At 40.1% G+C, this 13,085-nt stretch overlaps 2 protein-coding genes across 3 annotated transcripts in view; both read left to right on the top strand.

Annotated features, from left to right (window-relative positions):
• lg21h8orf34 (linkage group 21 C8orf34 homolog) overlaps positions 1-7,010 on the top strand; it is an 83,530-nt gene extending 76,520 nt beyond the window's left edge. Inside the window, exons 14-15 of the mRNA XM_049565255.1 lie at positions 5,733-5,771; positions 6,571-7,010. Coding sequence (XP_049421212.1) covers positions 5,733-5,771; positions 6,571-6,578 — 47 coding nt within the window. The 3' untranslated portion in view covers positions 6,579-7,010. The remainder of the gene's footprint in view (positions 1-5,732; positions 5,772-6,570) is intronic.
• Positions 7,011-12,438: 5,428 nt separating this feature from the next.
• sulf1 (sulfatase 1) overlaps positions 12,439-13,085 on the top strand; it is a 97,126-nt gene continuing 96,479 nt past the window's right edge. For both annotated transcript variants that reach the window (XM_049565245.1, XM_049565246.1), the window contains exon 1: positions 12,439-12,667. The gene's annotated coding sequence lies outside the window, so the exon portion shown is untranslated. The remainder of the gene's footprint in view (positions 12,668-13,085) is intronic.

Here is a 13,085-nt window from a genome sequence, read left to right on the forward strand (position 1 = left end):
ACTCAGCAGCAACAACAGGTTAAAAGACAAAGATAGTTAGAAGCTAAAGCCGAACTATAGGCTACAGATCACAGTGTAAAAGTGAACCACCACATCACTGCTGATCCCCACACAAGACAGTGAATATAAATGGAAACTTTGCTGATACTGAACCAGCTGTGTGGCATCGCAGTGTGTGCAGATGAGGGATGAAGTCAAACAACCTTCATCTGCACACACTGTGATGACACAGAGCTGGTTGAATATCAGCAAAGTTTCCCTGCTTCCCTTCACTGGTTCCTGTACAGCAGGGTCGGTCTTTGTTTCACTGTTATAATCATTAAAAAGCAAAAGCAGCATGTGTATACATTCAGTAGGCTATATCATCAGTAGCTAGCTAGCTAACCCTACACTTTTCAGGGTTTGATTTTAGTTTTGAAACAGGGAAGAAACGTATATCTTTTTCCAACCTCTCCAGGTAACGAGTATCATTAATACACGACGTGCCCCAGGCACAACATTTAGCTCCAAATCCACAGAACCAGCCTGAAAATGAAGGAAATCTGAAACGACTGCATTAGAGTCAATGGAGCACAGCTGTGTTGTTGTCGGGCCCTGGTCTGAGCCGGCCCGATGCTACGTTATGATTGGCCAGTCTGTATGTAGGGGGCGGGACTTAGTGAAGGATCAATTGAGTTTTTGGTTTGTAACATCAGAGTGTGCACCATTATTTCACAGAGGTGTCACAATTGAGGCAATGATCCATGACAAAATACAATAAATGTAATGAACACCAAACTGAGTTTACTCCCCCAGCAACATATTTGCATTCTGAATTTGAAAAAATGAGTGTGTTTACATGGACATGAATAACCCGTTTATGATTGGGTTTTTTGGAGTATCCCAGTTATGTGTTAGAGCATGTGAACACCATATTCTGTTTATGAGAAACCTGAATATGCTAGCTTGAGTACTCTGAAAGAATTCAGGATGTATGCAGGGAATATCATATCCTGAAAATGATCGTAACCGGGCTTAGCCTCATAAACAGGTTATTCTTGTCCATGTAACCACCCACGTGTTTAGGTCTCCAGTGAAGGGAACCTCTATGAGGAAAAGGTCATCTTCCTAATACTGTTTAGACTGCAAAGTGGGAGTGGATGTGAGAGAGTGAGTCAAACTATTACAAATATTGACCTCTAGGATGTTACCCAAGTCAGATTTAGGAGGAAAATGTGGGAATTGTTGGTGGGTGGTGGTTCACACAAAGGGGCAAACTTAAAAATTTCTAAAAGATGCAAAATTGGTAGACTGAATTTTTGAGAGAGTTGCGAGAAAGATCCATACACACCTTCAATATATCATTAGAGTCCTTGTTGCCTTGAGCCCTTTTTCTATACCAGCCTCTTTTAAAAAAAATCCTCATCTAAGGACAGATAGTATAAAGGATTTTTGACTAAAGGTGAGAGAATCAAGAGAGACTGTAGACAAAACTGTCCTCCAAATGGAGCCCAAAGCTGAAGAGAATGATTCATGATACGGTTTAAACTTGTCCGAGCAGACGCTAGAGGAAAACAGTAGGATGAAATAGCAAAGAGGCAGGCTGATTTACAAGATGCTTCCTCTATTACAGCCTCAGCAGAATTCCAGTCCATAATGGCCCTGAAACAAATGAAGAAGACTATGGATGTTGGCTGACCTGTTACATATCTGAAAGTTAGGGAGCACTAAGCCACCATGTTTTATGATTTTGAAGAAGAGCCTTTGATTCTAGCAGGGTGGTTATTCCAAGTAAATGATGGGACATGTTGATCAAATAGCCTGAAAAAGGATTTGGGGGAAAAAAATGGGATTCTTAAAGTTAAGTAGAAGCAGTAGGGACAACCATCTGCTAAAGTCTTGACTTGATCTAGGAGAGAAGAGAAATTTAGGGTGAACAGGTCATTCATTTGTTTGAAGATTTTAACTCCTAAATATCTAAAATGATCAGTAGTTCTCTTAAATGAGGCCACATTTTGTAAAGTTGCACATGTGGCTATATTGGTACTGATTCTAATTTTGCTAACAGGACTTTTTACATGTTTACACAAATGTACAGTTTCTCTTCCACGTATGAGTTCACTGCTCCAGGTAGCCTTCAGGTGATGGCTTTTTGGTTTTAGCACAGGGATGGCAAAGTGGAAAGCTTGGAAGAGGAAAGACAGGCCACAATGCTAAAGGTCCATCCTCTGGGGAGCACAAATGTGCTCAGTGCATATAACGGAAATCCCCCACACAGTACAAGTGGTAATGCAAACAGAAATGTTGGCCTGGTAAAAAGGTGACAAATTGAACAAAAACATGATGATGAATCCACTTGGAACAATGAAAGTCCGCTTTTATTTCTATGGAAAGCGAGCCATTGGTTATCGAGATATCTTTTGGACCTGAGCGTTTGTCAAAGAGAAATTCTGACCCTATTACTCAAATTCATGCTAATCTGTCTGGTAGTTGTCCAGTTGCTCTGGACCAATGTGGTTGATCGACAGACAGATCAACAGCCAAACCAGCAGGCTAACAAACTGACTGCTGTTGCCGTGTTGAAATCCCACCACTACTGGGGTAAAAAAAGGCAGCCCTGATGTTAATTACGACCAAGTCCAAAGATGCAATGACTTAAATGTTCTCAAATTAACTTCGACCTGTTTTCTCAATAAACAAAACATCAGCATCCGCTACTCAAACTGAAAATCAAGTGCACGTGGGACTTAAAAAGGCGGTTTTCATTGACGTTATGACACAAGAATTCCAGTCAAACAAAAGATCAAGCAGGCAAATGGTTGTCACATGGAAATATAACCCTTCTGACAAGTTCCTCTGGAGGGTCATTGCTTTGCCAAATGTGTATCTTGCAAAATAAATGGATAAATTTTCCTAATAGCCCCTGGGGTCCTGCTCTAAGTCTTGGCAGTGGTAATGGCGTGTTGAGAAAGGATATGAGCCACACATTGAATTAGAGAAGGCTCAGGCGCAGGGAGAGAGAGACTGACAGGGAAAAAGAGACCCAACAGCCACAAGACGTGACAAAGCACTTTCTGGCGTGAGAGAGGGCCCACAGGACTGTTCGCTGAAATCTGGTTTGTACAGTATGTCCTTGTGTGTGTGTGTGCATGTGTATAAGTGTGTGCATTTAACGTCTGAGTGATTGCATTAGTCAGGGTAAGACTTTAAAATTGTTTTCAGAGAGTGATTTTGCCCTCTTAATCTTTTCAGGGGTAATTTTTTGACCCATGAAATAATGGAGTTGAATTGCATCCTGGCAAACGAACACTCAATTTGTACCACTGAGATTTTTTTTGTTAAGTTTTAATCTCCAAACAAAGGAACAGAGCAATAATCCTCGACTACCTACAAGTTTTCCACGCTTCTCAAAAGGTGAAGAAAAACAAAGTGTCCTGCTTTCACAGCCATTTCATGAATTTGAAAAAGCATTTCAAACACGAGTATGGACATGTGTGAGAGTTTGAGTCTGTCGATGTACCTGTATGCGCATGCGTGTCCATGAATATGAGTCTTGCTTCATTAGCGCGGTGACACCCTCTTCCCAGTATCACAGCACATGTGTCTGAGCTGGTGCCAAGAGTATGGTGAGAGCTAAATAATGGGGGAAAAATCCATAGCTATTTCCTGTTATTCTACAAACTTCCAGAATGGGACAACCACACACGCCACAATGGAGATGAAAGGAGTCTGTCCTCTTCCCCCACTCCTAACCCCGCTGTCCGTTTTGGGTGTGGCTCAGCACATGAATGAATTCAACATAGACGTGTACAGTGGAAGTAAATCAGTGTGTTACAGTATACACACTTGTCAGGATTGCTTACAGAATGCGATATTCACAGTGTTTAAAGATAGTTTGTATTATTAACGTACTGATAATCACAATCACTTGCTGCAGAAGCATACGTGATGTTGAAACTGGTGGCCATGTTGACCATTTCATCAGTCGCCGTCTTTAAAAAACTGAAAAATGCCAGGGATTAGCCTCAGTTGTGACAAAAATATAACTCTGCAACTGACATAGTAGAGAGCTGCTTTCTTGCCGATAGTTATATGACAAAATACTCTATAAAAAGATACCCACATAAGTGTGCTGGTTTGGTTGCCTACATGTAAACAATCTGTTTGGACTGGAGAGAGAAAGAAATGCAATCTCAGAACCCATTGTCTGTTGTCTGACACTTTAGCTGACATTTAGCTTTTCAATAGTGTTTTTCTAATCTATGTCTGCATTTTATTCAGCCATTCATTGATTTTCCATAACAGCTTATCCTGTTAGGGGTTGCGGGGGAACTGGAGCCTATCTCAGCTGACATTTGGCGAGAGGCGGGGTACACCCTGGACTGGTCGCCAGACTATCACAGGGCTGACACATAAAAACAGACAACCATTCACACTCACATTCACATCTACAGACAATTTAGAGTCATGCCTTTGCGACTGTGGGAGGAAGCTGGAGTACCCAGAGAAACATGCAAACTCTGCACAGAACCAGGTTCGAACCAGGAACCCTCTTGCTTGTGGGGCAACAATGCTAACCACTGCACCACCGTACCGCCCTCTGTCTGCAGTCATATGCAGGTATCTGTTTATAGAGATTAGCCGTTGATGTTGAAACTGTCTCAAGATGCTAATCGAATTGTAAAAAGGTGAGCGGCGCACCAAAAAGGAAATCTTGGCCCAGACATGCACCAGCTACACTGGATCTTGGCCAGTGCGTATGATTCATGGGTACAACTCGTTCTAAAATTGGTACAGTATTGAGGCCCGAAATGAGCTAAAGCGGTAATGGGGGCAAATGCGTCCCGTATAAACGTGCTTTTTTTCGCCACTGACCGGTTCAGATCGCCAGTGCTATCTCTGTAGATAGCATATTGTAGCGGCCCTGGGGCAGTGGTGAGTGTAAATGAGTGGAGTCAGCTGTCAGTGTTGGAGCAGAGAGGCGGAGGGCGGCCCCGCTTGGTACTGTAAATGAGTATGTGTGTGTGAAGTGTGTGTTACACTAGAAGAGTCAGAGGACGGAGTCTTTTACGTGCTACCGCCTGGAGTGTTACCGGAGTTGTTGGAGTGCTCAAATAAACTGGCCTTTTTCCTGAACGCAAGAACAGGATATAGCGCAACACCCCGTACAGCTTTCACAGGCTGCCTTTGTCGGACGGCAAGATGCTGAAGTTGTGGCTAGTTGTGCTACAAATGGATGCTAACACTCCTCTCCAGACACTGCGCCTTGCAGACCATCGGGTCTGCAGTGCTCACTTTTCCCAAGATGACTACTGCCATCCGAAGAAGAGAAGACATCCAATCCCGAAACACCTCTTCCTCAAGAAAACGGCTGTCCCACGAGAGAGAGCTACAGACACAGTGGAGCAAAGCTTGTCACATCACACAGCTCAGAGGTAAGGGAAAGGCTAAGTTAATATGCTATCTACAGAGATAGCACTGGCGATCTGAACCGGTCAGTGGCGAAAAAAAGCACTTTTATACGGGACGCATTTGCCCCCATTACCGTTTTAGCTCGTTTCGCGCCTCAATACAGAGCCAATTTTAGAACGAGTGGTACCCATGAATCATACGCACACATACACATGGGGAAATAGAGCCCAGGTTGAAAAATACCGAAGTTGTCCTTTAATTCCTTAAATATGGAACTTAAACTCCTTACGAGTGATCATGCTGCCCTACATGACACATTTTCTGTCTTTATTTTTCCACAGGTGGAGCACGAGATGCCAATAAGAGATCTGTGTTTTCAGGTGAGAACTTGAACACTTAGAGGCTGCACAGCACTGCACTCCGAATGTGATGTTTTGTTTGGGTCACCAGAAACCAATTTTGCTATTGTAAGCCACTGCCTTAAGTTTAGAGAGCCTCAGTGTCTGTCAGTGACCTCATTTGTAGAGCCACAACATGCTACCCAAATAACTACCAATGGGTGACTTACTGCCGAAGCCTCCACCTTCATTTATGGTCCATTCAATTACCGTCACAGGCTAAATGGAGGGCACAGTGGCTCTGAAATGTGATTGGTGGAGGCCGGCCATGTGTGGAGACAGGAATGCTGTTGCCCAGTTCCATTAAGTCACTTGGGTTCTGAGTTTACACGCAGCAGACAGCGTCAACTCTCAGCGTCAACATTTGGGAGAAAGAGAAAGTCTGTCTGGTTTGAGGTTGTCTGCGGTTCTCCTTCTTGTGGCTCAGGAGGTGCCCACAGTTCCCAGTGTCAGTGTGCCAGTCTGGAGGGAGATCTGAGAGCAGGCTGCTGCTGCTTGGCTATCAGAGAGGCCAGAGCATCGCCACGGCAACCAAACTCAAAGCTCGCTGCTTAAGTCACCCCAATCACTGCTCTCCCAGAACTTATTGTGAAATATGGTTGTTGGAACGCACACTGGGCAGCGGCAGGCCTCATTTTCCACCTCATGTTTGTGTATGACATGTTTAAATATTAAATAGCTGTTTCACAGTAATTGCCCCAGTTATTATTCTTATTAGCGGTTAAATGTGTCTGATTTTAGTTTCTAGGAGACTGATGTTTTTGTCTTTCATTTTTCACAGGCCTATAGTGATGAAGACCAGAGACATTGATCCAATCAAACTATTATGCAAACCACTGGACATTTTCAATATGTCTACAGAGACGATTATTTTTATAATTCATATGAATGGGGAAAAAGAAGATTGTATACTTTTTTCACAGATATTTCATAGACATTGTACTGTAACTGTATGATAAAATGTCAAAAAAATATTACTTCAGAGTATGGAATATAACATTTATTTTTGTTTGCTCTATAGCATGCTATTGAACTTCCACGTGGAGTCCAGGAACAGATGCATTTTGTTGTTGACAGACTCTTTTTCTAGGCCTAGTGCATTATCACATTGTGAGGGCAGCACACCCATGTTAAGAAGGCGTTTATTGATATGCACTGTTAAGAGATGTAGTGTTACGGAGGGAGTACAAGGAATGCTGTTATATTAATTAAAATGATTTGGTGCACATGTCCCCATTCTTTATATGTTTTGGGCTTCCTTTTGTTTTCACATTGTTATGAATTTCAACATGCAAACGCTAGAGGAGGAGACCAATTCATTTCTTTCATTGTCCTCCCGTCTCATTAAAAAAAAGCACACTGAAGTCATTATTTAAACGACTAAAGCTGTTACAACACAGTCTCGCTTTAATCCAGTCTCTCCCAGATACATGATCCATCTAACTGTGTGTCTCTCACACGTTCTGTGGTGCTGACGGAGACACACAGATCTGTCCTGACCATGACTACATTGCTCCTGTGTGTTTGCCTGGGCACGTGTTGGTTAAACTGTGGTCGTCTGAGTGTTACACACAGACGACGTCGGCTCCAGAGACACACACCATGGACACACCCTCCAGCCTGACACAGTCTGATCCGAGCATTTGAACCCTACTGAGTTTTGCGGTATGGTATGCCCGACTTTTCAGTCTGTCTCTCGGGATGTGGTCTACAAACTACTTCTCTGTCTCATTTCATTGACGGTGATTCCTGTAAAAGGATGTGTGAGAAGACTAATCACTTAAAACCCCATCCTGTAAAACATGGTATGCGGATTAATGTCCCACGCTTTTCAGACCCGTCATGTGCTTGTTGGAAAGGGATGTGGTTTTGAAAGATCTGTGGAAGAATTTAAGGACATGGCATTATGGAGTCACAGTGGTGCCTTGATCTAATCTTCGTATCACTATAAACAATATTTTCCTGTCAGAAAAGGGAAATGTCTTGAGTTGCACATTACAATTTTCACATTTCGTATTCCATTTTCGCACCGTCGGACGGGGGTTGGGAGTGCGATTGCCATCTGTTCTGATTACCAGCACACTAACTGCGTTTATACTATCAATATTTTCTCTTGAGTTCATATGTCTCCTCAAGTCTTTCATTTATGTCAGCAAAAAATCAAGACATGAGGAGTCCTGGAATAAGGAGAGACAGTTTGTGAAATGAAGACTTAAATTATTGCCACAGATGTCATACAAAGACAGCGCTCTGATGCTTTCCCCCCTCTCTGTGTATCTTTGAATGTCTCACTATGTCACAACGTATAAAGATGAAATGGTGGGACCATAACGGATATCTCTCCTCACCGCAACTTGCACAGTATCATATATCAGATTATAGCCATATGACTTCTTAATGATTGGTCCCAATATGAAGGCTTATTTTATGCTGCTCATATATAATCATTTAGCTCAAACTACATATATCTTTATCAGTCACATATGTCATGTTGCTGTGAATCAGCTTGATCGGGTTTCATAATATTAGTACCATCCCTCTGGAGTCTGCAGGAAGAAACCTCCAATATCTTCTGAAAGTATGTTTACTGTGCAGGCTTTATACACCAGGCCCGTTCAAAGCAACTGCAAGGGCCACCCAGGAACAGCGGCAGACATCACTGTACTTAGAGGGAGATCCGGACCACCATCAATGGTCAGCAGACTGACCCAGGTCTTAATTTACAACTGAACAGACTGGGATTTATCCTGACGTACAGCACAAATAAATCTATGGTGGAAGAAAGGTATGCTTTCAAGGCATTTAAAGTTTTTATCATTCACTGCTTGGAATGAAAAAGCCAGTTTTTTTTCTCTAACTATAACATTAAGAAAAGCACAAAAAGCTAGTACTTTAAACTACACTATGTGTGATTATGGAAAAGCTCCACATTAAAACCCTTTTCTGTGAGGACTCCTCTGCAGAAACACCCGAGGAGGTTTGTGGGGCTGTTTTTTCATGGTAATTTAAAACATAATCAACAATCTGGATTTTGTTTTCTGTGTTCATGGAAGCGAACTCCCTGTTCTCACACGGCTAATGAGTTCAGCCTCCACTGTTCTTTGGCTGTTAACTTATTCAAGTCTGTCATCAGCATGGATGTTTGAGTGTTGCTCTGTGCTGTTTCAATGAAGTCAAGGCAGTCGTGCTCTGCTAAAGCAGCTCACTTTGTATCACAAAATACACAGTATTAAACATTCATAGGTGCTGCAAAAGCCAACATAAATAGTGTAAGACTGAACCTTGTCATTGTTTAAAGCAATGGTTCCCAACTGGTGGGTCCTGATCTATTCTGAATGGACTGCAAGTGACTTGTGAATTTGTCAAGTTTCTAAAAAACGCACTTTATTTTGAAGTACTGTGAATTTCCAGCACAGAGATTTTATTCTGAAGTGCCATTTCCTGCTGTAGAGTGAGTGACCAACAGGCAGCTGCTTGACAGAGACAGCAAACTACCTCAACGACATGGCCAAATGAAAGTATGACGCTGATATATTAAACTGTGTGGACCTTGAATTAATGCTTAAGAAGAAATCTGGATTCAGTGGCTGGACCAGTTAGGAACCAGTGGTTTAGAGAACAGATCCTGACACAACTGCACCATTGGAACAATCAGTATACGATTACTCCAATCTTGAGCATATATTTAGTTAATCCCATTGTGTTTGGAGTTCAGCTGACAATTAATATGAAACATCATAGAAAAGAAAGAACACTGGCTGCTGATTTTAATCCAATACATAATGCCTAAAATACCACGAAAACTAATGTTGGGTGACAGAGGATGCCATTGCCACACTATCAAAGCTTCATATGATTTGTGGTTGTTGATTGCTAACAAAATACTCACTTACAATTTCTCAATCACTATGTGGTCAACTTGAGCCATAATGGGTGTATTAGAACAGACAAGAACTAAAGCTAAAATGATATTTCTGAATGCCCGAGCATGGTAAGTTTTGCAGCTGTTTATTTTACAATGTAGTGTCCAAAAATCTTTCTTGGTCCCAGCAGTGGTGTTGCCAAGGGGTGGCCAATGGGAGCCATAGCCACCCTGATACAATTACTGACCCTGCCTCCACGAAAATAAGTGGAGGCCTCTGTGTGGTGTTTTTAAACTTAAGACGGCTTGTTCCCAGTACATGTTTTGTTTCTCACAGTCAATGTACTTCTTCAAATAAAAGCTCTATATTTGTCTCTGTAAGGGAAAGGACAACCAGCCCATTTGAAGAACAATGAGTCATCTTACACATGTGTATATATATATATATATATATATATGTACAGATACATAACACATTAAAACAGGATTGTTATGACACTCAGTTGTCACACATCAGATAATTAGAAACTGTTACAAAAGAAACCAAGGTGCATCAAAACAGGATTCTTTAACCTTCATATTGACATTGAACTAGTCTTTCCACTACAAAAGCAGAATAGAATTTCTAAAAATTCAGTTATGGCTTATGGTTTTGGTCTGCCACACCAAGATTTGCAGTGGCCCCATCTAACCACCACTATGAATTTATTTGGAGGGGCCACTTATTCCTACACAGGACTGGTATGACGTGCAGTACTGATTGCAGTCACTACATCAAAATCATAGCACAGCCCAGCACTGGGAGCTTATCTGTAGCAAATGGGCAGAACTGTGGGTTTATGTATGGTCTTGTAGTTTTGAATTTTTAACAATAAACCTCTTATCTTTTATCTATTTTATATACAGTACTTATAATTTATAGTCTTTCAATGTGTTTATTACTTTAACTAGCTGTGTTTCATGTCCATCAAAGCCTCAAAAGTGCTCCAACTATCAGTCATGTTTTATTATGATTAAGAGTAACAGAGCCTGGATGATGTAACTTCTCCTCCCTCCCTTTGGTTCAATTATCATGTGATCATCATTTTTACATGTGACTTCTGCAGAGAGAATTAATCTCAAGTCAGAGAGAGAAAAAACAGAGAGCACAGGTTGTTTAATAAAACTTACTGCTGTTCTGAAGACATTTCCAGGTTTCTCAAAGACAGTCCAGCTGTAATGACAATATTCCATCTGCTGCACAATAAGAAATGAATTTAACAAGTGTCAGAAGTTGCATTCACAGTAATGTAACTATTTTAATTAATTCATCAAAGTAATGTGACTTTTTGCATTTGATTTCTTTTTGAATAATTGTCTTACAAATATTTTAAACTGGACAATAAAGAGGAAAAGCCACTCAAATGCACTCAAATTTGTGGCTTTGCTGACCCATGTTGTTTGTAGAAGATTACAGTTACATTTATTTTGTGATTTAATCACATAACTCTATTACAAGTAACTAGTCAGCCTACTCTCCAGTACTCATAGAAACTCAAAAAGTATGGCTTCATCATCATCATCATCATGTTCTTCTTCTTATAATATTAATAATAATGACATCTGACATTTTCATAGTTGTTTCATAGGTGGTGAACTAGGCCTACATGTAATTAAACTGGTAGTTTAACTACATCTTGCAATAGTTTGCTGGTAGTTCATCTACAGTCATGTTCAAGTAGTGATTCAAGTAGTTTTTTTTGCATTTTTTGTGTAGTTACCTACAGAGACTACAAACACTTTTGGCTATAAAAGTAAAGGAATTATTTTCTTTTTTAATTTTACCATTGCTTTTCAACTGTAATTGAACCCTCGCATGACCACATGTGCTCATTAGTATTAATGGTTAACTAAATAAGCCTGCCTGGCACAATAACTCCACTTCGACTCTATGGTTTCAGGAAGGTAGGTGTGTGACTGATGGACATTGTGTACAAAATCAAAGTTGACATTCCTGCACTCTCCGATTAATAGTAGGCTATTTTATTTTATTTTATTTTTGGTTCAGGCAAGACCTGTAAACAAGTGGACACTTTTTGCAATAAACTCAATTAAGAAGTTTTTTTTTTTTTTTTTTTGCTGGCATAAGACTTTTTGTATCATATTTAGTTATAATTTCGTATCACATGTACACATTGTATTTACAAAGTAATTGGCTTACTTTTTCTAAGTAGCTTTTGTTAACCAAACTAGATTTCTCCCAAGGGTATGGCTGTAGTTTAGCTTGCACAGCAAAGTAGCCTCCCCAGTACTGCTTATATGTACATTACATGTAGCCTACATTAAAAAAAAAATTGCATCAGGTTCAATCCATACAGTTATCTTAAATAAAGCTAGTTATACAACTCGATAAAAAAGACAAAAAACAACAAACAAAAAACTATACAACGAGGGTATCAATGAAATTACATTTAAGAGAAATATTTAAGGCTTTACAATTTTAATGTTTTCATTGCTTTACTGTTCTTCAATTCATGTCATGTTTTAATAAAGTGTCTAAATTATATTTTCAATTGTTGTATGTGTGACATGTTTTAGTCCATTTGCATTTGTGAATGTATAATTTTCCATGTAAAATATTTTTTAAAAATAAATAATTAAACCACTCAACCTCTATCCAAAAATTATTTTGTATAAAGGCATTCGTAAAATAAATGACAAATACTTTCAACTTCATAATTACAAAATACACACAAGTGATGACAGGCTCACAGGTCAAACAGGTGATTACTTCCGGCCGCCATCTTAGTTAGTCCCAAGCCGTTAGTACATCTTTATACGGTCTGTGTGATACTTTTCACTCTTGAGAATTATCTGGAAATGCTCTGAAACAGCGGCAATAGTTGTCTCAGTTTGGTTTGTAGTTTTACTCGAGGAAGAACACGGAATTAGCTGTGAAACTTAAATTTTAAAGCGGAAACGATGACTGCAGGAGACGCACGGCTACGTTCAAGTTCCACCTTCAAAGACGTTGAAGGTAAGCTAGCTATAACGTTAATGAAGGTAAGCTAGCTTGAGCTGTGTTCTGTTGTTGGTAGGTTGGTTTGCTGTTTAAATGTTAATTTGTGCTTTCAAAAGAGAAACATTTAACCTTCTCTCACAGTATATTGTTTGAAGAGCTTGAGCTTGACCTTTATTGTTGTTAAAAAACAACACAGGGACTTAATGTTATACCATAGTAACGTTAGTTCATTAGCTAGCATAGATTTAGTAGCTGCTGATAGTTTCACTGTTTGCTGTGATAACATATCATGAAGCCAATCCTCCAACATGTATTATAAAAAGAAAATCCAGTGTAAATATGGATTACTGTTGCTTTTTGTGTTTTATTTGTGTAGCATGTAAGATAATATTTTAAGTATAAGAACAGATCTTAAATCCATTCTGCATTCAAG

This window comes from Epinephelus fuscoguttatus, linkage group LG21 (assembly GCF_011397635.1).
Source record: "Epinephelus fuscoguttatus linkage group LG21, E.fuscoguttatus.final_Chr_v1".
NCBI lineage: Eukaryota > Metazoa > Chordata > Actinopteri > Perciformes > Serranidae > Epinephelus > Epinephelus fuscoguttatus.